At 38.3% G+C, this 24453-nt stretch overlaps 4 protein-coding genes across 9 annotated transcripts; 3 read left to right on the top strand and 1 right to left on the bottom strand.

Annotated features, from left to right (window-relative positions):
• Positions 1-3061: 3061 nt before the first annotated feature.
• On the top strand, positions 3062-8633 carry LOC140769621 (G-type lectin S-receptor-like serine/threonine-protein kinase B120). Of its 3 annotated transcripts, none has more exons than XM_073110400.1 (8): positions 3062-3645; positions 5315-6125; positions 6721-6843; positions 6926-7107; positions 7332-7542; positions 7618-7855; positions 8089-8239; positions 8313-8499. In XM_073110400.1, exons 1-8 carry the CDS (start codon positions 3163-3165, stop codon positions 8355-8357), a joined length of 2244 nt encoding a protein of 747 aa, XP_072966501.1. In that variant the 5' UTR covers positions 3062-3162; the 3' UTR covers positions 8358-8499. The 3 variants fall into 3 exon arrangements, with proteins under 3 accessions (XP_072966501.1, XP_072966500.1, XP_072966499.1); XM_073110398.1 differs by having other exon boundaries at positions 3067-3645; positions 8338-8633; XM_073110399.1 differs by lacking the exon at positions 6721-6843 and having other exon boundaries at positions 3065-3645; positions 8338-8633.
• A 464-nt stretch (positions 8634-9097) lies between these two features.
• On the top strand, positions 9098-18519 carry LOC140769619 (G-type lectin S-receptor-like serine/threonine-protein kinase At1g11330). 3 transcript variants are annotated; one of them, XM_073110395.1, is made up of 9 exons: positions 9098-9228; positions 10872-11246; positions 13185-14004; positions 14878-15000; positions 15083-15294; positions 15502-15712; positions 15788-16025; positions 16259-16409; positions 16508-18519. In XM_073110395.1, exons 1-9 carry the CDS (start codon positions 9127-9129, stop codon positions 16811-16813), a joined length of 2538 nt encoding a protein of 845 aa, XP_072966496.1. In that variant the 5' UTR covers positions 9098-9126; the 3' UTR covers positions 16814-18519. The 3 variants fall into 3 exon arrangements, with proteins under 3 accessions (XP_072966496.1, XP_072966498.1, XP_072966495.1); XM_073110397.1 differs by lacking the exon at positions 9098-9228 and having other exon boundaries at positions 10224-11246; positions 14887-15000; XM_073110394.1 differs by lacking the exon at positions 9098-9228 and having other exon boundaries at positions 10227-11246.
• Positions 18520-18650: 131 nt separating this feature from the next.
• LOC140769624 (calcium-binding protein KIC-like) lies at positions 18651-19286 on the bottom strand. The gene has a single exon (XM_073110405.1). It carries the CDS (start codon positions 19134-19136, stop codon positions 18798-18800), a length of 339 nt encoding a protein of 112 aa, XP_072966506.1. The 5' UTR covers positions 19137-19286; the 3' UTR covers positions 18651-18797.
• Positions 19287-19468: 182 nt separating this feature from the next.
• On the top strand, positions 19469-23628 carry LOC140769623 (multiple organellar RNA editing factor 9, chloroplastic). Of its 2 annotated transcripts, XM_073110404.1 has the most exons (5): positions 19470-19947; positions 22723-22820; positions 22928-22993; positions 23081-23260; positions 23346-23628. In XM_073110404.1, exons 1-4 carry the CDS (start codon positions 19586-19588, stop codon positions 23257-23259), a joined length of 705 nt encoding a protein of 234 aa, XP_072966505.1. In that variant the 5' UTR covers positions 19470-19585; the 3' UTR covers position 23260; positions 23346-23628. The 2 variants fall into 2 exon arrangements, with proteins under 2 accessions (XP_072966504.1, XP_072966505.1); XM_073110403.1 differs by having other exon boundaries at positions 19469-19947; positions 23081-23628.
• The last annotated feature ends 825 nt before the right edge of the window (positions 23629-24453 follow it).

Genomic DNA, 24453 nt, shown 5'->3' with positions numbered 1-24453 from the left:
CATTTACTAAGTATTCATCTTTATAATTGATATACAAACTAGGTAATATAATCTACAGAAGCATCAAAGTTTGTGTCTTTTGAGATTACTTCATCAATCGTAACGACGCCCGTATCAGAATAAGAAAGCTGTAGGCGTGAACGCTACCATGTTTGTAGAGGTTTCTACGTGCCTGAAAAGAAAAAAAAGAACACAGAGGAAACGAAGATGAATAAACTCTTTAGGAACTAAAAACTAAACTTTTAAGTTTTTGGATTAGTCAAATGACGAGTATACTGATATATGAAAAATACCCCCTCACTTTGACGTGAGGATTCTTTGAAATAGAACCAAGTGTAGGTGGTGATATATATGCGAAAGAGGAGGTAACGGAGATAATTATTGAGACTTCTGACCTATAGCGGTCGGTGTGAGCACGTCGAAGACCCCTCGACGGAGCTCCGGTGGTCTTACTCGCCGTCAGTCTAGCAGCCGACGCGCTCTTCGCGGCTGTGGCTGCGTCCTCGTTGATGTCACCAAGAGAAGGCCTCCAATGAGAAGCCTCTGACCCGCCTCGTCTCGCCCTCCGATGCCGATTTTTGGCGCCGCTCCCAGCGGAGAGCGGCGTCTCCTCCTCCTTCACCGGCCGGATCACCCGGGGCGACTCCTCAATCCGCACTCGTCTGCAGCAACATGGGACCAATCCCAGAAGCCACATCTCCTAATCCTTTCAGTTGCCTCTCCGGGATTTATAGAGAGCGCTCGTTATTTTTCGAAATGACGATAGTACCCTCATGCTGATTCGAGTCTATCAGGGTAATTTTGGGATATAAATTTATGTGGCTCGTTGGATTCTCTTTCTTTAGCTGCATTAAATAGATATCCAGCCATGCTGAATTATGTGAATCAATCAATATTTAGTTTTTGAGAGAGCATTATTTTTTTTTTCTTATTCGACCGCAGATCTGTTGAAGTTAGTAGTTTGCTATTGTTTTGTTTTTGTAATCCTTTAATGTTAATTATTTATCACGTTTTTAGGTTTGTTAAACATGGGCTATATTTTTTAGTTATTTTTATAAAGTTATTTAGAAGCCAATTTGTTCACTCAATTAAATAAGATTATTCTCCCATTTTTTTAAAAAAAATTTCTACACAAAGTTTAATTAACATTTGATATCAGAGCAACAATAATTAGATCTGAACAAAAGTTTAGAAGCAGTAGTCCTCTAAGCATGCAGCAACAAGAAAATGGCAACTAAAAGTAGCTTTGTCCAACTAGCAATTCCAAAGCTTGATGAACACCATGATTATTAGTGTATGCTCATGGAGAAGGAATAGTGGAGCTTGTTAAAACAAGAGATTTTTATAGCTAGAGGAGCAAAACTCACAGAATGACAAAAGATGGTGAATGAAGAGATCAAATTGAAAGATTTGGAGCTAATTCTAAGACATTGAGTTGATTAATTTTTGAGACCATTTTAAACAAGGATATAACCAAACGAAAAGAATTCAAGGTGCGCAACATGAAAGTAAGAGAATTTGTGTATTGAGTACTTTGCTAGAACTTTTACTATAGACAACAAGATGAGAAATCACAAGAAGATGACAAATGTTGTGGCCAGTAAGAAGATTCTAAGATCTTTGACTTCAAAGTTCGACTATGTTGTGTGCTTTATTGATGAGTCTAATAATCTAGAGAACTTATCTATTGATAAGCTACAATCTTCTAGTGTATGAACGTGTATGAATAGCTTATTGTAGAGTTATCACAGCAATTGACAGCTGCATATACTCCCAAACAAAATGGTGTTGCTGAGAAAAAAATCAAACCATTATCCAAAAACTTTCTGAGTTGAACCAGGTAATTGGATAATTCATGTTCTAAATAGATAAAAAAACATGACCTCAGGAAAAGCTTGGAGTGGATCTAATAGTGGCAGTAAGCAAAAGTTTTAATGGAATTGCTAAAAGTTATTAAGTTCGCTATTATTCTCTTTTCATAATCACTATTGGTAAGGGATTTGATGTCATTTGATCTATTCTTAATCACGTTCTTAAATTTGTTAAACATGAGGTGTTGTTTTCGTTTTCAGATGGGCTATTTTCGATTCCTCGGAGGCGTTAGAAGAAAGTAAGCTAGCCTCTTTGTTGTGGCATTAAAAAAACAACAAAAGCGTGGTGATTAGGCTAAGACGCTAGGACACGGATCTATAAATGCATTTGTCTATTTGGAGACATCTCGTTTGTTACCTGTAAGAGGGGGCTCTCACTCTGATCTCTAGATCTTCCCCTCAGAACTCACTATCATGTAATAAATTTTCTCCGATAAGCTTCTTGTGGTTCTCAGTTCTCACTACTTGGTAGAAGAATACCAAACTAAAAATCCAAAATTGCTTATGCTTGCCCATATCTAGCTAGGACGTGCTGTCACATATTTAATTCGATTGCTGAATTGTCATTCCAGGATACAGTACAAGAACAGATGGCCAGCATGTGTCCATTGGATTCAGCTTTCTTGCTTAATATTAGTCACCTTCTAGAAATTGGCATACTTCTGAATGGTGGGAAATTAATGGATATGGGATTGATTATATCTTCATGGACCATTGGACTCCAAACTTGGACTTTACATGCAATCTATGACGAATTAAGCAAAGGGGGGGAATAAAATATGAAGAAGACTAGGAAAGTAAACGGCCAAGTCAGTCATGCATCTATCTGTCAAACAAAAATAACATATCTATAGCATCATCTCATGCAAGTAGTAACTAATTAATCCTAGCTAGCTAGAAATGAGTTTTTACTACATTACTTCTTCTCTCTTCTCTCCTCTACTAATCCTATCTTTGTGCTTTGCATCTCTCATATGCCATGCAACTGACACCCTAACGCCCGGCCAGTCGCCTTATAGAGATTAGAATACTTTTAAAATGTAGGAAATTTGATTGATGATATATACCTTCATGGCCTCTTCAAACTTGGCTGCTCTACACTAGTTGACTATTAGGAAGCACGAGTTGGACTTTACATGGAATCTATAACGAATTATGAAAAGGGGAGGACTAAAAGTATTAAGAAGACTAGGAAAGTAAACGGCCAAGTCAGTCATGCATCTATCTGTCAAACAAAAATAACATATCTATAGCATCATCTCATGTAGTAACTAATTAATCCTAGCTAGAAATGAGTTTCTACTACATTACTTCTTCTCTTTTCTCTCCTCTACTCATCGTATCTTTGTGCTTTGCATCTCTCCTATGCCATGCAACTGACACCCTAACGCCCGGCCAGTCGCTCAGAGACGGCGAGAAGCTGATCTCCGCCCGCAAGATATTTGAGCTCGGATTCTTCAGCCGGCCCGGTAAGTCTACGCGCCGGTACGTCGGCGTATGGTACTATAATCTCTCGGCCGACCCGGTCTTATGGGTCGCCAACCGCGACGCCCCCATCGCAGATTCCTCGGGTCGTCTCGCCATCAATACCGACGGCAATCTTGTCGTCGTCGACAAGAATAAAAACATTTTATGGTCATCTAATACCAGAGTGGAATCGAACGATTCGACGGTGCAGTTACTTGATACCGGCAACCTCGTGCTTAACAACTCCGGGACTGTTGCATGGCAGAGCTTCGACCATCCCACAGACACGTTCCTTCCCGGCATGAAGGTATTGCAGTTAGTTTGCATACCAGAAAGCATATCTAGAAACTATACAATATGGATTCAAATATAGCCATAAAAAGAAGATATGGTTTGTTTACATTTTACACCATATTATGGTTTACACCAGTTTTGTTTTTGTTTATTTTAACTTATTTTTAATTCCAACACTGCATTTTGCATCATCTAAAACCATCATGTCGGACTTTTTTCCCGCCCCAAATAAGATGTTTTCTGGGATTTAATAAAAAAGAAAGGGTTGAGAGAGTGTCTGAGTAGAGTACAGATGAGTACAGCATTGGAGAAACTCTAACCGGGCTCCAAATTTAAAGCACGGTTGAACTCCAATAAGATTCTCCGAAATAACAGACCCGGGCTCCATTTGTCATTTTAATTTTTTTTAAATATTAAAATTATTTAATAATTATTATATTTAATAATTTTAATTCTATTTATATTTTTTATTAAATAATTTAGTTAATTAAATTGAGTATATAATTAGTTTTACTAATCGATTTTTAATAAAAATAATACCATTGGAAAGGTCTCATCGAGACTTTTAAAATGAGTCTAATATTAAATTAATTTTGAGTTATTTTAAATTTTAAATTTTTTATTATTTATAAAAATGAGTCTAATAAATTATGTGTCATAAAATATAATTATTCAAAATTATTCCCAATGTAAATATTAAATATTAAAATATTTTAGATATGAAATATATTAAAAATAAAACCGGAACCGGAACCGGTGGCTACGGAGATGACTTACTAGAATATTAAACATCTATTGTTTTTATTATGTTTGGTTAATTTCTGCTTATTTTATGTAATGTAATTTTGATATTTTTAATAACATATAATGCTTATTTCGATGTTTATTTAATAATTTCAATGCGTTTAATTAAAAAATTAGTAATTTAAAATTACTTCTGAAACTATTGAATATTAATTTTATTTTAAAGATCTCGATGAGAGTTTTCTAACCATATATTTTTTATTAAAAAATAATAACACTAAGATGACATATTAAATAATTTAAAATAACTAATATAATAATATATATTATATTATTATTTTAATATATATGAAGCCCGGTGCATTAAAGTGCACAAGCTTTTGCTCTATTTTTGGCTCCATATTTGAAGTCCACGGTTGGAGATGCTTGTAATTCTAGCTCAAGTGCAAAATTAATTTAAATATATATTTTTTTTTAGGTTTGACTCAAGCTTAATTTAAGCTGAATCGAGCATATCTTCGGATCAAACTTAAGAGAGGCCAATCCTAAGCTATTAGCTTATTTTCAAGTGAGCCTATGTTTGAATAAAAAAATCTAATAATTATAATATATATATATATATAATATTAATAAAAAATATTTTTGAGCTAAAGCAAGTTAGTTCTGACTTAGACTCAGCTTAAAATTGTTGAGTTTGAGTTTCAACCTAGCCCAGCCGAGTCCAAGCGGCTTTTTTATTTTGAAACACTTGTGTCAAGTGAAATTATTTTTCAAAAAGATAATAAAATTAAAATGGCTAAAGTAAGAATTATGAAAACGTACAAGTATATATATATATATATATATATATATTGTATATGTTAACAAGCATCGCACTAATTAAGAAACTTGATTGGGTTCGAGAGGTCTACTCCCTCTTAATAACTTTATTTGATCAGGTGGGACTCGACCTCCAGTCCAATGTGAACCAGCTCTTGACGTCGTGGAAGAGCGCCGACGACCCCGGCGTCGGGAACTTCTCGATGGGCATAGACCCGAAGCGATCGACGCAGATCATCATCTGGAAAGGCACGAAGCCATGGTGGCGATCGGGGCCGTGGAATGGGCAAGTGTTCGTCGGAATCCAGAACATGGTGCCGACCTACATCTACGGGTTCAGGCTCAGCAACTTCCTCCAAGAGCAAAAGATGTACTTCTACTACACTGGATATGATAGCTCACATCACTACGTTCTAACGTCAGATGGAATAGATAAGTACATGGAATGGTCACAGGATACCAAGTCCTGGCACACTCCTTTTGCTCAGCCAATTACCCGTTGCGAGCATTATAACGAGTGTGGGAATTATGGCAGTTGCAGTGATGAGAACTCACCCATATGTACGTGCTTGAAAGGATACGTACCGGTTAACGATAGTGAATGGAATAGCGGGAATTGGAATAGTGGGTGCGTTAAGAGGACTTTATTCCAGTGTGAGAGGAATACTAGTGCTAGTAGTAATGGTACAGTGAAGGATGATGGGTTTTGGAAGATGGAGCAGGTGAAGTTGCCGGATCTATCGGATTGGTATTCGGAAGTGCTTACCGAGGATGGATGCAGAGTAACTTGTTTGAGCAATTGCTCGTGTAAGGCTTATGCTTATACGAGTGGGATCGGGTGCTTGATATGGGGGCAGGACTTGGTGGATATTCACATCTTCTCCAGTGGTGGGGAAGATATGTACCTAAGACTAGCAGGATCAGAACTAGGTATGTGGCTTTTTAATCACCACTTTTAATTTCTTTATTTTGTTTCAGTTCATTTTGGTAAAATAGAATCAATCATAAGTGAGTATAATATTGTCATTCCAATAATTAGGGGCAAAAACTATGAGTCGAAGCTGATTTGATTCAATATTCAAAATTTGCAAGATATGAGTCAAATAAAATCTTAATATCTGATTTATATCTAGACCCAAATAATCTATTCGGATACGGATATAGATTTGAAATATAATATCTAAATTATAATTTATATACACAGATAATTTAAAATATAATAGAAAAAGTGATCTAATTTTTTTTTTTTATAACTTTTATGTGATCTCTAATATACTCTTCTTATATATTTATAAATTGGCCTGTAAATATTGGTAATATCATAAGTTTCAGTAGTTTCAAAAAATTAATAGAAAGATACCCAAAATCCGAACTATATCAACTTAAAACCAAGTTTCATGTGTCTCCTGACAAGGTTTTGATATTTTTAGGTAGGATTTGAACTAAGAATATTGTTTTGTCGCTGGAAACAGATTCTTCTCTTATTTCTTACTCATTCGTACATTACAATGTTCAAACTCGGCAGTCCTCGCTGATGAGAAGAAAAAGAAACATGGAGCAAAACTTGTCGCACTAGTAGTTGTTTTCTTAGTGGTCTTCTTATTTATATGCATCTACCTGTGCTGGCAATGCAAGAAGAGAAGAAAAGGTGAGGTGATGAAATGGCTTTGTACACTTCTGAAAGCTTTGCCAGCACCATTGATGTCTAACTGTTGCTAAGATTAGTACAGATAGAAAAGCCCCAGGAGTGCAATCAACAGTAAATCAAGGTGTGAACAATGTTAAAGATGAAGCCAAGGATGGAGAATGGGGAGAGCTGCCTCTACTAAGTTTTGATTCCCTTGTAGCTGCCACAGACAAATTTTCTCATATGAACTTCCTAGGAGAAGGTGGATTTGGTCCAGTCTACAAGGTACATTCCTATATGACATTGTTGTCTTTTAATGTTGTTGGAAAAGAAGAACTAACTTCTGAAAGTAATCCAGAGACATATATATGTCGAAGAAACAAAATTCAGACTTTCTCCTCTGTTCCCATGTAAAGTTCCATAATCTGTCTATGAAAATTCCAATCAGTCTTTATTAGAAAACAAGAAGATTGACACTAATTACTAAAGCTTGATGTGATTCTTGATAGGGGATGCTACCTGAAGGCAAAGAAGTAGCTGTGAAAAGACTATCTAGGAATTCAGGGCAAGGCATGGAGGAATTCAAGAATGAGGTTATACTGATTGCAAAATTACAACACAGGAATCTTGTCAGACTTTTGGGCTGCTGCATCCAAGGAAAAGAAAAGATACTGATCTATGAATACATGCCGAACAAAAGCTTGAATGCTTTCCTTTTCGGTAATCCACCATTCCTAATCCTTGAGAGAATTATAAATTGTGCACAATTTAGGATCTTAAACAGATTTTGAACAGATCCGACCAAAAAGGAGAAGTTGGACTGGAAGACACGATACAGTATAATTGAAGGGATTGCTCGGGGGCTCCTCTACCTTCACCGGGATTCTAGATTACGAGTAATCCATCGTGACCTTAAAGTTAGCAACATATTACTAGATGAGGAGATGAATCCAAAGATTTCAGACTTTGGTTTGGCGAGGATATTTGGTAGTGATGATAATGAAACAAACACTAAACGTGTGGTCGGGACATAGTAAGTACTACTCAGTCTCACAAGTCAATTTGGAAATAACAATCATGTAACCATGCAGTAGTTTTAGAACTGTAATGCTGCAATATTACACTTGAGGTGAAAAATTTAGATATGCATAGAACTACAGTAAGCAAATGCTTTGCCTTGGTCAGCATGTCTGGACGATGCAAAGAACAAACTAAAACATTCAATTTTACAATTATGTATCTGACATATTTGATGATAAATTACAGTGGCTACATGTCTCCTGAATATGCCATGCAAGGAGTATTCTCCGTGAAGTCTGATGTCTATAGCTTTGGTGTACTACTTCTAGAGATTGTCAGCGGAAAGAAGAACAGCACCTACAGTAACCAAGAGTTATCTCTCAATCTCTTAGGGCAAGTAAGTAAAGACTAGGAATGCTTCACTCATTCTTTGCTATTTTAACTTTTTAACACTACTTCATACACTAAAGTTTGTGGAGTTTAAACTTCTTACAGGCTTGGAAGCTATGGAATGAGGACAATGTGATGGAGTTTGTGGACCCATCTATAAGGAATTCATGCTCCTTGAAAGAAGTATCAAGGTGCATAAATGTGGGGCTCTTATGTGTGCAGGATCGCTCAAATGATAGGCCAACCATGTCATCAGTCATTATAATGTTAGAGAGCGGGGCTATGGAGAATGCCTCTCCCAGGCAGCCCACTTTTGCAGCTGGGATACTTCCCGGCCATACTGATTCATCATCAGCTGATGTTAATGCTTCAATCACTACGCTTACTGGACGATAGACAATTAACTTTCATGCTTAACTTTCTTAAGATTGACTATTCTCTAGTAACTTAATTTTTGAGATTAGTCGATGAGTTAATAGCACGTGTAGAGTATACCCACGCGGGCCAAACAAAAAGGTGTCTTTTTTTGTAAATATCCGCCTAAGGTTCTTCGAAATAGAACCAAACGTGAATGGCGATATGCGAAAGAGGAGGTGGTAACAGAGATAACTATAAAGAGTTCTGATCCATAGTTGTCGGTGTGAGCACGTGGAAGACCCCTCGCAGGAGTTCCGGCCGCCTTACTCGCCGCAGCCGACGCGCTCTTCGCGGCTGTGGCTGCGTCCTTGATGTTGTCACCAAGAGAAGGCCTCGAAGGAGCCGGCTCCGACCCGCCGCGTCTCGCCCTCCGACGCCGATTCTTCCCGCCACTTCCGGCGGAGAGCGGCGTCTCATCTTCCTTCACCGGTCGGATCATCGGCGGCGACTCCTCAATCCGCACTCTTCTGCAGTCACATGGGACCAATCCGAGAAGCCGCATCTCCTAATCCTTTCAGCGACCAGTGGTTACTTTCCGAAATGACGATAGTACTCTCACGTCGCTTCGAGTCTATCAGGGTAATTTAGGGATATAAATTTACGTGGCTCGTTGGATTCTCTCTTTAGCTGCATTAATTAGATATCCAGCCCTGTTGAGTTATGTGAATCAACAAATATTTATTTATTTTAAAAAGCATTACAATAGATTTTTTTTCCATTTTATGACAAAAGGTTTTCTCTTCTCGTTCGTCCTCAGATTTGTTAAAGTTGGTAGTTTGTTGTTGCCCTGTTTTTTAATTCATATTGTCAAGGGATGTGTTGTCATTTAATCTATTATTTAGTTATTTTTACAAGGTTATTTGCAAGTCGGTTTCAGTTCGTGGAGATTTCTGATCCTTAATTACTCATGAAAGTTATAGATTCTTGTAGAGTTTCAACTGCTCATAACTTTCGATGCAGCAATGCTAACAACCAACTCTGACCTGAAACTGAGGTTGAGATCAAAATCAGCATTACAATCGTAATTTCCCCTGCATCTAATTTATCAGCTAAAATTGTTTGAAAAAAAAGAACATTTATCCAGTAAAACCTCATGGTTTCCTATGATTACTCCGGCCTCCTCAGCTTTCCCAAGTATCACAAATTATTTCACTTCAGTATTTGTCCATTTCTGGACATCACAGATGGTACACTTGCTGCTATTTACTTAGTTATCATCGCCTTCCTTTCTCGTTGCAGAGAAGAATTTTTGCTCAGATCCAGGCGTAAATTGATTGCTAATTCTTAGGTTTTAGTTATTTTTGTAAGACTATTTACAAGTCAATTTGTTCATTCAATGGAATACAATTTTTGATTCCCTGCAGGCGTTATGAGAAAGTTAGGTAGCCTCTTTGTGGCATTACATGATTAGTCCAAAAAAAGAAAAGAGAAAAACAATCTTTGTCCGAAGGAGTAGCAAAGCGTGGTGGTGATTAGGCAAGACGCTAGGACACGGAGTTATAAATGTATTTGTCTATTTGGAGACATCTCGATTGTTCCCTGTAAGATTGGGCTCTAACTCTGATCTCTAGATCTTCCCCTCAGGACTCACTATCATGTAACAAGTTTTATCTGATAGACTTCTTGTGATTCTCACTATTTGGTAGGAGAATACTTTAGAAAACATGCATCCAAGATTGCTTATGCTTGCCCATATGTCGCACGCACTTCGTGACATAGATAGATCGTGCTGTCATATAATTAATTCGATCACTTGTCGTTCCAGTCTACACAAGAACAGATGGCATGAATGTGTTCATTGAACCCAGTCATCTTGCTTAGTATTAATCGCCTTCTAGAGATTGGAATACTTTTAAAATGTAGAAAATTTGATTGATGATATATACCTTCATGGCCTCTTCAAACTTGGCTGCTCTACACTAGTTGACTATTAGGAAGCACGAGTTGGACTTTACATGTAATCTATAACGAATTATGAAAAGGGGAGGACTAAAAGTATTAAGAAGACTAGGAATGTAAACAGCCAAGTCAGTCATCCATCTCTCAAACAAAAATAACATATCTATAGCATCATCTCATGCATGTAGTAACTAATTAATCCTAGCTAGCTAGAAATGAGTTTTTACTACATTACTTCTTCTCTCTTCTCTCCTATACTCATCGCATCTTTGTGCTTTGCATCTCTCCTATGCCATGCAACTGACACCCTAACGCCCGGCCAGTCGCTCAGAGACGGCGACAAGCTGATCTCCGCCGACGGGGTAGTTGAGCTCGGATTCTTCAGCCGGCCAGGTAAGTCTACGCGCCGGTACGTCGGCATATGGTACTATAACTTCTCGGCCGACCCGGTCATATGGGTCGCCAACCGCGACGCCCCCATCGCAGATTCCTCGGGCCGCCTCGCCATCGGTACCGACGGCAATCTTGTCGTCTTCGACAAGAATAAGAACATTTTATGGTCATCTAATACCAAAGTGGAATCGAACGATTCGACGGTGCAGTTACTTGATACCGGCAACCTCGTGCTTAACAACTCCGGGACTGTTGCATGGCAGAGCTTCGACCATCCCACAGACACGTACCTTCCCGGCATGAAGGTATTGCAGTTAATTTGCATACCAGAAAGCATATCTAGAAGCTATACGATATGTATTTACACCATATGTTATGTCTTTATTATGGTTTACACCCGTTATGTTTTTGTTTTCCTAAACCTATTTTTAATTCCACCCCTGCATTTTGCATCATCTAGAACCATCGTGGGGGGCATTTTTGGCCCCCAAATAAGATGTTCTCTAGGATTTAATGAAACAAAAAGGGTTGAACTAAGAATACTGTGTGTCTAGTACCAGTATTGGTGTAAATGAGCCGAGCGAGTTAGCTCCCGGCTCAAGTTAAGCTGAACCTAAACTGAGCTTATTTTCAAATCAAACTCAAGTTGAGTTGGACGGAGCATCTAACCCTATACTATTTGAAAAACCTCTAGACACATGTATGTATCTAAACACTAGGCAATGATATCACTCGTTCGCTTAAATAAAAGTCGGAAGAAATATTAAGAACAAAAAAAGAGATGAATGCCAAGATTTTAACGTGGAAAACCCAAACGGAAAAAACCACAGATCCAAACTCGGATCAAAACCAATCACTCGAATAGTAACAGTTACAAGACTGACTTATTAAACAACCCGTCGATCCAAACGACTTTGTTTCTCTCAATCTTGCTCGCTAGAACCCACGATTCACTGCTTCTCATGATTGATGACCAACCTCAGTAGCACTCGAGATTATTCTTTCGTCTAGATAGCCCTTAAGACGAAAGATTAAGCTTTTTAGATAAGAATGACCTTGTTCGTTGAAGAACATATCTAACCTCAAGAAGTCTCCTTCAAAATTGCTTCTTCAACACCCTTAGAGTTATGGTATCACAATATTTATATATGATCTCAAAGATAAAGCCAAATCAAAGTCTTATCCGAACTCACGAAAGTCCAAAAAATTGCAAAATTCATAGGTGCATTCGAACGCGGCTCGAGTGCGTTCGAACGGCATGACTTAATCTCATGTGCGTTCGAACGGGCCATTACTGCGTTTGAACGCGCGCAAAAACTAAACTTTCTGTCTATGCGAACGCCTATACCCGCGTTCAAACGCGCTTGTGAACGCGATGTTTCTATCTGTGCGAATGCATGTACTCGTGTTCGAACGCGTTTATGAACGCGGTATTTTCTGTTTATGCGAACGCATGTATCCGCTTTTGAATGCGCTTGTGAATGCGGTGTTTCTGTCTGTGCGAACGCATGTACCCGCGTTTGAATGCGCTTGTGAACGCGATGTTTCTGTCTGTGCGAACGCATTGTACTCGCGTTCGAATGCGCTTGTGAACGCGGTGTTTCTGTCTGTGTGAATGCATATGCGCGCGTTCGAACGCGCTTGTGAACGCTGCTGTCTGTGCGAACGCATGTACCCGCGTGTGTGAACACCTGTGCGAACGCATATGAACGCGCTGTGTCTGTGTGAATGCGATGTGAACTCTCTCTGTCTGTGTGATATGAACCTTTTGTAACTCATCATTAATCTTACAATCCATCAAAATAAATACTTTCTAGACTTGTATAAAAACACTTAGAATATTTTGTACATAATTACCCACAGTTAAAAACTTAACACTATTAGTTTATTTTTAAGTTCAGCTTATCTTTGAATCGAAGATCTAGTAGCTATGAATATAGTTATATATAATGTATATTAAAATATATATCGTTTTAGCCAAGTTTAAATGAGCTGACTTAGTTTATAATTTAAATCGATCTTACAAATTTATTTAGGTTTAGCTAAGCTCAAGCGGAGCGGAGCCTTAGTGTCAGAGTGAATTTATTTTTCAAAAAAGATAATAAAATTAAAATGGTTACAGTAAAGAATTATGGAAATGTACAACTATATATATATTGTATATGCTAACAAATATCTCAGTGGTTAAGACACTTAATTGGGTTCAACAAGTCGAGTCCCTTATAATAACTTTATTTGATCAGGTGGGACTCGACCTCCGGACCAATGTGAACCAGCTCTTGACGTCGTGGAAGAGCGAGGACGACCCCGGCGTCGGCAACTTCTCGATGGGCATAGACCCGAAGGGATCCACGCAGATCTTCATCTGGAATGGCAAGAAGCCGTGGTGGCGATCGGGGTGGTGGAACGGGCAAATGTTCGTCGGAATCCAGGGCATGGTGCCGACCTGCATCTACGGGTTCAGGCTCGACTACTACATCCAAGACGACCAAGAGCAAAAGTTATACTTCTACTTCACTGGATACGATAGCTTACATCACTACGTTCTAACGTCAGACGGAATACAGAAGTACCTGGAACTGTCACAGGATACCAAGTCTTGGAACACTCGTTTTGCACAGCCAACTACCCCATGCCAGCATTATAACGAGTGTGGGAATTATGGCAGTTGCAGTGATGAGAACTCACCGACATGTACGTGCTTGAAAGGATACGTACCGGCTAACCATAGTGAATGGAATAGCGGGAATTGGAATAGTGGGTGCGTTAAGAGGACTTTATTCCAGTGTGAGAGGAATACTAGTGCTAGTAGTAATGGTATAGTGAAGGATGATGGGTTTTGGAAGATGGAGCAGGTGAAGTTGCCGGATTTATCGGATTGGTATTCGGAAGTGCTTGCCGAGGATGGATGCAGAGTAACTTGTTTGAGCAATTGCTCGTGTAAGGCTTATGCTTATACGACTGGGATTGGGTGCTTGATATGGGGGCAGGACTTGGTGGATATTCACATCTTCTCCAGTGGTGGGGAAGATATGTACCTAAGGCTAGCAGGATCAGAACTAGGTATGTGGCTTTTTAATCACATCTTTTCTTTATTTTGTTTTACTTCATTTTGGTAGGATAGAATAAATCATAAGTGAGTATAATACTGTTATTCTCACAATTAGGGGGCGAAAATGATAATGATGGGTCGAATAAAAGTTGATCTGATTTGATTGGAGTATTCAAAGTTTGCAAGATATGTGAATCTTTTGATCTGATGTCCGAATTCATATTTATATTCAGATATGAATATAGATTGAAGTATAATATTATATACACAGATAATTTTAAATATTATAAAAAAGTGATATGAAAGATTTTTTTTTTTACTTTTACGTAATCTCTAATATACTTTTCTTATATATTTATTAGTTGTGATGTAAATTTTGGTAATATCATAAGTTTTAATAGATTAAATATATCCGATATCCAAACTATATTCGTATGTGTAGTTAGCATATATGTTAATTAAGTATATTATCCGTATTTGTTTTTGTATAAAAGAAACTGGATATACTCGATCCATATCACTCCCATCAGTAGATGTGGTTTAGATGCTCAAACCTAAGACCTGAACATAAATACTCTTACTACCAATGGTTAGATAAGAGTACAAGTTAAATCGCAACCAAACAGAAAACATGTACAATTGTATAGAAACTATCATTAGGCATACATTGTACATAGTGAAGTTGAAACCAGGTTAAAATTTAAAGACTATAGACTGTGAGCTCGTTGTCATATATCAACTTAAAACCAAGTTTCCTGCGTCTCCTGAAAGGTTTCGATATTGCTAGGTAGGATTTGAACTAGAATATTGTTTTGTCACTGGAAACACATTCTTCTCTTCTTTCTTGTTCATTCTTGCCTTATTACATTGTTCAAACTTGGCAGTCCTCGCAGATGAGAAGAAAAAGAAACATGGAGCAGAAATTGTCACACTAGTACTTGTTTTCTCAGTGGCCTTCTTATTTGGATGCATCTACCTGTGCTGGAAATGCAAGAAGAGAAGAAAAGGTGAAGTGATGAAATGGCTTTATACACTTCTGAAAGCTTTGCCAGCACCATTGATGTCTAACTGTTGCTAAGATTTGTACAGGGAGAATAGCCCCAGGACTGCAATCAACAATGGATAAAGGCAGGGGTATAGTACAGAAAGAGTTTTCAGATGTAAGCAACGTTAAAGATGACGCGAAGGATGGAGAATGGGGAGAGCTGCCTCTGCTAAATTTTGATTCCCTTGTAGCTGCCACAGACAATTTTACTCATATGAACTTCCTAGGAGAAGGTGGATTTGGTCCAGTCTACAAGGTATATTCCTATATGACATTGTTGTCTTTTATTGTTGTACTGAAAATAATCAAGAGATACATATGTTGAAGAAACAAAATCCAGACTTTCCTCTCTGTTCCCATGTAAAGTTCCATAATCTGTCTAAAACAGGAAAATCCCAATCAGCCTTTATTAGAAAAGTATAAGATTGACACTAACTAGTACTACTTGATGTGATTCTGATAGGGTATGCTACCTGAAGGCAAAGAAGTAGCTGTGAAAAGACTATCTAGGAATTCAGGGCAAGGCATGGAGGAATTCAAGAATGAGGTTATACTGATTGCAAAATTACAACACAGGAATCTTGTCAGACTTTTGGGCTGCTGCATCCAAGGAAAAGAAAAGATACTGATCTATGAATACATGCCGAACAAAAGCTTGAATGCTTTCCTTTTCGGTAATCCACCATTCCTAATCCTTGAGAGAATTATAAATTGTGCACAATTTAGGATCTTAAACAGATTTTGAACAGATCCGACCAAAAAGGAGCAGTTGGACTGGAAGACACGATACAGTATAATTGAAGGGATTGCTCGGGGGCTCCTCTACCTTCACCGGGATTCAAGATTACGAGTAATCCATCGTGACCTTAAAGTTAGCAACATATTACTAGATGAGGAGATGAATCCAAAGATTTCAGACTTTGGTTTGGCGAGGATATTTGGTAGTGATGATAATGAAACAAACACTAAACGTGTGGTCGGGACATAGTAAGTACTACTCAATCTCACAAGTCAATTTGGAAATAACAATCATGAAACCATGCAGTAGTTTTAGAACCGTAATGCTGCAATATTACACTTGAGGTGAAAAATTTAGATATGCATAGAACTACAGTAAGCAGATGCTTTGCCTTGGTCAGCATGTCTGGACGATGCAAAGAACAAACTAAAACATTCAATTTTACAATTATGTATCTGACATATTTGATGATAAATTACAGTGGCTACATGTCTCCTGAATATGCCATGCAAGGAGTATTCTCCGTGAAGTCTGATGTCTATAGCTTTGGTGTACTACTTCTAGAGATTGTCAGCGGAAAGAAGAACAGCACCTACAGTAACCAAGAGTTATCTCTCAATCTCTTAGGACAAGTAAGTAAAGGCTAGGAATGCTTCACTCTTTCTTTGCTATTTTAACTTTTTAACAATACTTCATACACTAAAGTTTATGGAATTTAAACTTCTTACAGGCTTGGAAGCTATGGAATGAGGACAATGTGTTGGAGTTTGTGGATCCATCTATAAGGAATTCATGCTCCTTGAAAGAAGTATCAAGGTGCATAAATGTGGGGCTCTTATGTGTGCAGGATCGCGCAAATGACAGGCCAACTATGTCATCAGTCATTATAATGTTAGAGAGTGGGACTTTGGAGAATGCCTCTCCCAGGCAGCCCACTTTTGTAGTTGAGATGATTCCTGGCCATACTGATTCATCATCAGCTGATGTTAGAGCCATTTCTGTTAATGCTTCAATCACTATGCTTACTGGACGATAGACAACTAATTTCCGTGCTTAACTTACTTTCTGTGGATTTGGGAGCTGATGAATGTGATTAGTTCCATACTAAGAGAACTATGTCTGAAATGCATTAATTGTTTATGTCTTTAACTCATTTTCAGCATTTACTAAGAAGGTCTTAGTCAAGTTAACATGATCAATATTCTACTCAACGACTAAACCATGGATGATTTTACTCTCTATTTGGGTCCTGACAATTTTGCGTTGCAAGTCTGCTTCATTAATTCTTCGGAAGTTCTGCCTTTCAGTAGAACAGCCATTAATTGCTTTATTTTATTAATTCTTCTTTCCTTTGGCACCTCAAATGTTGTAATTTGTAAACTCGGCATTATTTTCTTTCAAGGCAGACAAATATGTGCCAGATGTACAGGCTATGCATGTCCTTAAGTTGTAAACTTTCAGCTGAGTGATGAAAATTGGATTATCTGTATAATGCTGTCACATATCTACTTTCTTAATGGTATTTACATTGATAAGATATTTAAATCTGCAAATCCATACAAAGGTGAAAAGAAGAGAACGCTAGGTTGACTGCAGAGCCAGTCAAATAGGTGTTAGTTAAAATGTTCCAAACCAACTATAATCAGCAACAATGGCAGACATGTTATATGGTGTGTTCTAAAGCTTTGCAAAGTATATAGAAAGGTTTTAGCCGCACAGAAAAGATATTTTATTTTATGTAGTGGTCTGAGATAATTAAAATTGGACCAATACTTGTTCGATGAAGTTTGACTTCATATGAGATCGGATAGGATCAGGTTTAAAAGTTTAGGTGACTCCATGAGCTTTCTAACAAACCAACAAGAAATCTTAAGCCTTAAGGGTTTGAGATACTGGACCCAGGCACAAGCTCATTTATGGCGTGACCTGCAGGTCTGCATTTATATATCATATGGTGGTAAGTTTGTAACTGTTTTATATTGATCGATTGGTTATAGTTACAGCTGCAAAACTACTTGGTCAACTTATGACCTGATCCAGACCTCCCCACTTAATACTTGAATTTGAACCAGTTTTAAGATTCAGAGTAATGTCAAGCTTGGAGTTCTGCAGGTTTGACCAAACACAACATTGCTGGTCAAATCAGGTAATTTGAAGGATCACTAGCAGCCTTTCTTTGATATGGAAACTACCACATCCAGCGACATACAATTTCTCCATAACAAAGAAGGTAGGAGAAGATGTTTCAACTTGAAATTTCTAAGAATAAGTAACATCGTCACAATTACACTCGGCTTTTGTGAATGCAGAGGATGAATGTTCAAGTTACCATATAATGTCTAACAAAAGAGTTTTAGATCTCTTCTAATTCATTCTTTTGTCATCGCTTTAAAAGGACAAACTACTAACTGAATAAAGCATTTGCTAGAGGTTAAAAACAGGAAAGCATATGTATAAACTTATAGTGAAAAAAAAAACAACATTGTTAACATAATTATTCTATTGATAAAAAGTACAGATCAGATCAGCAATTACCTGGATCAGCTACAATATGGACAAGAAGCTGCAGCAAAGAGATCTTGTGAAGGATTCCTCATCAAGAAATTGATTCCATGAATGAGGTCACGCTGATCGAGTTCAATGAAGTATCTTGCCAACTCTTTGTTGCTGCATCATGGCAGTGGCAGTTTGCTGATATATTAGTATGTGAGCAACAAAATCTGTGAAATTCCACATCTGGTATTTGGTGTGGAACTAACTTGCTTATCAGAAGTTCATTATTTTTTCACGGTGAGTGGAGCAAGAGGCAGAAAGGAAATGAATTCAGGTATAATATTCAATCGAATCTCATATGGAACTTGAGATTTGCCTCATCATATTGGACAAGAGATCTCCATTTCTTTCAAAAATTGGTCCAATTCAAATTAATTTATCATATGAACATCAACATCAAACAACCAAATCGCCCTAATCCTTACAAAGGTAGATGCGATAAAAGAAGAAGAAGAAGAATTAGCCCCTCAAAACAATTGCCGAAGCGTCTCATCAAGCCACCTCCTTGGCCCCTCCATGAGCTCCGGACTTAGCCGCACCATTAGCACGCAGAACTCCATCTGATTCAATGCACCATCTCCATCCAAGTCCCCCTCCATTACCATTTCCCTCAATTCGTCGTCCCCCATCCCCTCGATCCCCAGGAACGCCGAGTTTTGCTTCAAACTCTCGAAAGTTATCACCTTTCGCCTTGGATCCATGAGCAGATGAAACCCATTGCAGAGCTCCTCCATTAAGCCCTCCTCTCCGAGCTTTTCCGCCATGAGGGGGAGGAAATCGTCGAATCCGAGATTTGAATTGGCCATAGGAAGAGGAAAGGCGAGGCGAGTCGTTTGGGAATGAAGTGGTGAGGGGTTAAATAAGGGAATAGGAGGGGATTCGAGGAAGACGCGGCCATGGATGGCTGCGGGGAGGAGGAGCTTTCGTTAGAGGGAGGGAGAAAGGGCAGAGAAATAGGGGGGACACTTCCAAGAAGGTGTTGGATTATTACTATTCTTCTTTTCTAAGAATAAATAGGAGAATAAAGTTTGGCGTCTCTTGTGGCAGTTGCCGCAGTGGGTTGGGTTTGACGCGCTGGAATAGCCCAGGAGTTACTACATGGATTCGAATAATTACCACCTGGATGATAGAAAATTATCCAACTTGGAAACCCTAAACCCTGATAAAATATCTCCCTCTCTCCCACCTTATCTTTACCTATTTCCGTCCTCTTCCCCCTCTCCCTATCTCTCACCTCTCACTTCGAGCTTCTTCCATGGCAACGCTGAGCTCCTCCTCTCTCCTCCGCATTCGAACCCTAATCTCCGCCCCTTCTGTAAACCATAATACAAAACCTCCTTCCTCGATGCTCCTCTCCTCGCCTCTTCGGTTTTCCGATTCCCTCGCCTCTCTCTCATCTCGGCGCCGTTCGCCAGTAGCTTTCCGGGTAATGGCAAAGGTCGACGGAGACTACTCATCTCGGAGGAGCAGCAGCAGCGAGCCAAGGGAGACGATCCTGCTCCCCGGTTGCGATTACAACCACTGGCTCATAGTGATGGAGTTCCCCAAGGATCCCGCCCCCACCAGGGAGCAAATGATCGAAACCTATCTTAACACCCTCGCTACCGTCCTCGGGAGGTGAGAAAAGCCTCACTTTTTCTTGTGCTTTGTGTACATTTTCTTGTAATACGTCGATATTTTGAACATTTGGCTTTATTCGGTTGTGCTTGATTTAGATTCTCACAAAAAATAAAATGTCTCCTTTTATTCTAAGGTTCAGGGGATAGTTGCCAATTGCTAAAACATACTTTCCTGTATTTGGTTAGTATGACATTACTGTTAGTGTTACAAGTTTTGTTGCATTGATTCACTTAATACGTTTTTAAACATCCAAATGGCTCCATCGTAATACCTAAACTGGATTGAGTGATTCCTATATATTTCCTAACTATTCCTAAGGAAGAATTTGGTTGGAAAAGAGAAGTGAAATTCGAAATGGTCAAGGATATTTGTTAAGCAAGATTAGCTTTACTTTTGCCCCTGATCATGGAAGGATGTCCTGGTATTACTTCATGGGAGATTGGCTTTGTTCAATCTGCATATAATTGTTGTTTCTGAATTCTAATGTTATGTTGATTTGATATTCTGTATAGAGTCTGATATAGTTGAACTCTTCATGGCATCTTGATAGTTTACTGTATCGTATCCTTTGCTGATTGAAATTATGTATCCTTGAACCACTTCGGCTTCTTCTCCAGTATTGCAGTTCTTTTTTCAGATTTCTCTACCAAACCAGTTACTGGAGGGACATGCTTAATCACTCTTGTTGGAATATAAGTTCTTTATGCATCTGTATGGCTTCCTTACTTAGCAGTATAAGAAAAGCTAAATAAATTATTTATCTTTCAGGTACTGCTGCTCTGTCCATCAAATTACTTATCTTCAGATATGTACATTATTTTAACTGGAGATAGAATAACTACAATTCGTGCGTGTCAAGTAACATGTTTTAAGACTTAGGTTATCACAATGTTTAAGCATTTGTTGCAGAAGAATTGTTAAAGAGATAAGGACTTTAGAGCATCAGGTAAGTGAAGGAACGGAAGATAAAGACTTTGGGAACTAGGATGCAAAAAGCTTTGTTATAAATGCATGACATTCAGCAAACATACAATGCCAACTTGCTTAAGTTTGTTTCTTATTCATCCTATTTTTTCCAGAGGAGTTGTCATTCCTCGATTTGTCCCTGTTGGTGTTTCCCCTATTAAGAATCAAAGTGCTGCCTGACAATGGGAGTGAGGAAAAGGGAAGAAGAGAGCAAAGGAGACGATATTTTGAGCCGGGATATCATTAGTACCTACAACTTTTTCAAGTTTCCCTATCTTTATAAACTATTACATTCTTAACCTCCTGTAATCTATTTCTTATAATCTATTATCAATTCATATTCATACCTCATCTGTTGAACTTTAAACTCGGGTTCTCTTCTTGTTTTTCATCCATACTCCAGTAATTTGTTGGATTTAAGTGTCATAAGAATGGAGCAATGATTCCCACTACCACTTTAAACAGAGGTTACTTTTCCAGGATTTTTGAACCTTTCTTCCTTTTGGCTAATTAGATCTAGTATCCACAGACAGGAACTGAGCCTAGAGGTAGTCCATAGCAGTGAATTACTAGAGTAGGAAAACATTCATATATTACTGATGAGAGCTTATTCCATTAGTACACGCCATCAAGATCCTTAGTAGAAAGCCTTACAGTCACATCAGTTTCTTGAATTGTTGTAGCCTCAGACTTAATAACTTGGATATTAATTTCCGTTGACAGCTACTGTTAGTTGGTTTCTCCTTTGGGTCTGAAATTTCTTTTATCTTCAGTCAGAGGTTTAAAGCTGTAAATTTGAATTTTGAACTAATAGTGACATTTACATGGTTAAGAATCTGCTACATGGGTATAGGGGTGTAAACGAGCCGAGTTCGGCTTGGCTTGAAATTGGAAAAACTCTAGCTCGAGCTCGATACAAGAAACTAATGTGGGTCGAGCTCAGCTCACCCAAGTATCGAGCTGGCTTGGCTCGAATTGTGTACATGTCATTTTGGAAACTATATAAAGACTACTCTCTTTCTTTAGTTTTTCAATGAGGCTATGGGAAAGTAAATCCAAAAGAAACAACAGAAAAAATAGTCACCCTTGAATAATATAATGACGAGAGCGTGAACCCTCGACATCCTACATAAAACAAATGCTTTACCCAGTTGTGCTAGAGAGAAGGTAGAATATTTTAGTGAACTGAATATATATATATATATATATATATATATATAGTATTACACTCTATGGAGCTCGAGTGAGTTAGGTCTTGGTTAGCTCAGCTTGGCTCGATTATTTTTTCGAGCCTGAAAATCAAGCTTTGCTTGGCTCATTGATAGCTCGAGAAGCTTGCAAGCTGCCGAGCTATTTTGACAGCCCTACATAGATATGCATGCATGGAGTTGTATATATACAAGTGTTATATTCATTTCAGGAAAAGCCTCATGGATGACACATTGTGAGTACTTGGTGTTTATTCTCTAGGAGGTAAACTAATATCTCAGTTACAGTTATTGAAAGTTGAAACTTAATAATGAAATGATTTTGTTTGTAGTAATTTTAAGAACTGACAAATTGACAAGTAATGATATTTCACATTCTGTTTCGGTTGAAATCATACCCTGCTTCTTTTCTTGTGCATATTCGTTAGCTTTATGTGCAAACATACCCGAGTCATTTATATATTAAATGTTTCATAAATTTATTATACACGATAACCTGCTTCCGGTGCAGATTGGGTTTTTTCAGCTTTATTATTTTATACTATATTAGGCCATGAACTAGTTTGATGCAATTATTTGACAATTGTCACTCTTGCAGCATGGAGGAAGCCAAGAAGAACATGTATGCTTTCAGTACCACCACATATACTGGCTTTCAGTGCACTGTATCAGAAGAAACATCAGAAAAGTTCAAGGGTGATGTTTTAGATCTAATGCATTCATCTCTTATTCTCTTAATCCTGTCAATGATTCAAAAACTTTCAATAATTCATGCTTCAAATTATTTGTCCTATTTTCTGTAGGCCTTCCTGGAGTCCTTTGGGTACTGCCTGATTCCTATATAGATGTGAAAAACAAAGACTATGGAGGTAAGTTCGATCATTACTAAGTATGTTTTTATCTTGATTCGCATGTGGTTTATGTATCTGTTTTACCTTTTGTTTTCATGTGTTAAGGCGATAAATATGTAAATGGGGAGATAATTCCATGCAAGTACCCTACTTATCAACCAAAGCAGCGAAGTGGTGGATCAAAGTATGAGAGTAGAAGATATGAGAGGCGAAGAGATGGGCCCCCAGCAGAGCGCAGGAGACCAAGACAAGAAACTCCTCAACCTGAGTCAGCTTCGTCGTGAGGTGAACTCAAAAGAAGATTCCATTAAGCTATTACAACTTATTTATGCATGTCAATCAAAACCTGATTACTCTAAAAAAATGTTAGTTTGGCGGGCACATTCTTCATGCTGGTGAAACGAAGAACTGTTTGACTTATGACTTCTGATTGGAGGTTATTTTTTAAGAATTTATACTCCCAAAGCATTTGTCATGGTAATAGTTACTAGTTCCATGTGGTGCAAAGTGTGTACCTTGTACGATCTTTTTCTTGGAGCAGGTATTCATGAGGATGAAGTTTGTATCTATGAATGAGAATAACTAAAATGTAATGTCGATCTGGACATGTGAAAGACACAAACTTCATTTTGTAGTTGATTATTTTACGTGCACTCTGGTTATACGAATCCTCTATCCTCCTATTCTCGCCAAATTTCAGATTTTTTGCTTGTATATCCGATACGTAACAGTGATGGGTGGATTCTTTGCTCAAATTTCTCTAAGATCCGAATGCAGTAGATGATGGCACTCCCCATGTAATGCTTCGGCCGCAACCTGTACTTCTTCGGGATCCCTGTGAATCATTAAGGAATCAATGTTAATTTAAGCACTTATTAACTTCTTACGGTATACATTAAAATAATACTAATTAAAATTAAATAGTAAAAATATATTAAATAGATGTGTATTTTATTCGTGTATCGTATATTTCTCTAACTTCCTTTTCACTTATTAACTCCTTGTGCGAACCTCCCCGATCCCAGGAGCTCAGACCTCTGGTCCGACCAGACCATCCCCTCGAAGGCCTCAGCCATCGCCACGTCGCTGCGGACGTGTGCTTAGAGATTCGTCCACCTGTACATCCTGATCACCCTCCAGAGCTGGAGGTCCTTAAGGTTGATAACCGAGCCCGACTCGCTCGGGCCATTCTTGAGGTATTCCGGGTTAGTCCCGAGCCAATCGGTGAGGATCCAGAGGCATGTGCAGTCACAGCACGTGAGCAACTACAGGTGACACGTGACAAGCTGAGAAATTATTGGACCTGGTGGGCAACCTTACACTTGTTTGGATCTGCGTAACGTCGTCTCCTAGACGTTCCCTCCTCTCAAGTATCAACTCTCACAAGGAAGGGCTACCTGCATTCTTATTCTTATTCAAAATTTAATCCAATTCGTTTCACTTCTAGATAACATCCCACAAAAATAATTTTCATATTT

This window comes from Typha angustifolia, chromosome 11, assembly GCF_048772165.1.
Source record: "Typha angustifolia cultivar Huaian chromosome 11, ASM4877216v1, whole genome shotgun sequence".
Taxonomy (NCBI): Eukaryota; Viridiplantae; Streptophyta; class Magnoliopsida; order Poales; family Typhaceae; genus Typha; species Typha angustifolia.
This window is presented reverse-complemented; position numbering and strand designations above follow the sequence as displayed.

Bases quoted from the DNA above. Each gene is read 5' to 3' on its own strand.
- LOC140769621 (XM_073110398.1), top strand. From the start codon at position 3,163: ATGAGTTTCTACTACATTACTTCTTCTCTTTTCTCTCCTCTACTCATC. The intron at 6,126-6,720 runs GTATGTGGCTTT...CAAACTCGGCAG, and splicing joins ACTAGCAGGATCAGAACTAG to TCCTCGCTGATGAGAAGAAA. The intron at 7,543-7,617 runs GTAATCCACCAT...GATTTTGAACAG, and splicing joins CTTGAATGCTTTCCTTTTCG to ATCCGACCAAAAAGGAGAAG.
- LOC140769619 (XM_073110394.1), top strand. From the start codon at position 10,764: ATGAGTTTTTACTACATTACTTCTTCTCTCTTCTCTCCTATACTCATC. The intron at 15,295-15,501 runs GTATATTCCTAT...TGATTCTGATAG, and splicing joins GATTTGGTCCAGTCTACAAG to GGTATGCTACCTGAAGGCAA. The intron at 15,713-15,787 runs GTAATCCACCAT...GATTTTGAACAG, and splicing joins CTTGAATGCTTTCCTTTTCG to ATCCGACCAAAAAGGAGCAG.
- LOC140769624 (XM_073110405.1), bottom strand. From the start codon at position 19,136: ATGGCCAATTCAAATCTCGGATTCGACGATTTCCTCCCCCTCATGGCG.
- LOC140769623 (XM_073110403.1), top strand. From the start codon at position 19,586: ATGGCAACGCTGAGCTCCTCCTCTCTCCTCCGCATTCGAACCCTAATC. The intron at 22,821-22,927 runs GTGATGTTTTAG...TATTTTCTGTAG, and splicing joins AACATCAGAAAAGTTCAAGG to GCCTTCCTGGAGTCCTTTGG. The intron at 22,994-23,080 runs GTAAGTTCGATC...TCATGTGTTAAG, and splicing joins GAAAAACAAAGACTATGGAG to GCGATAAATATGTAAATGGG.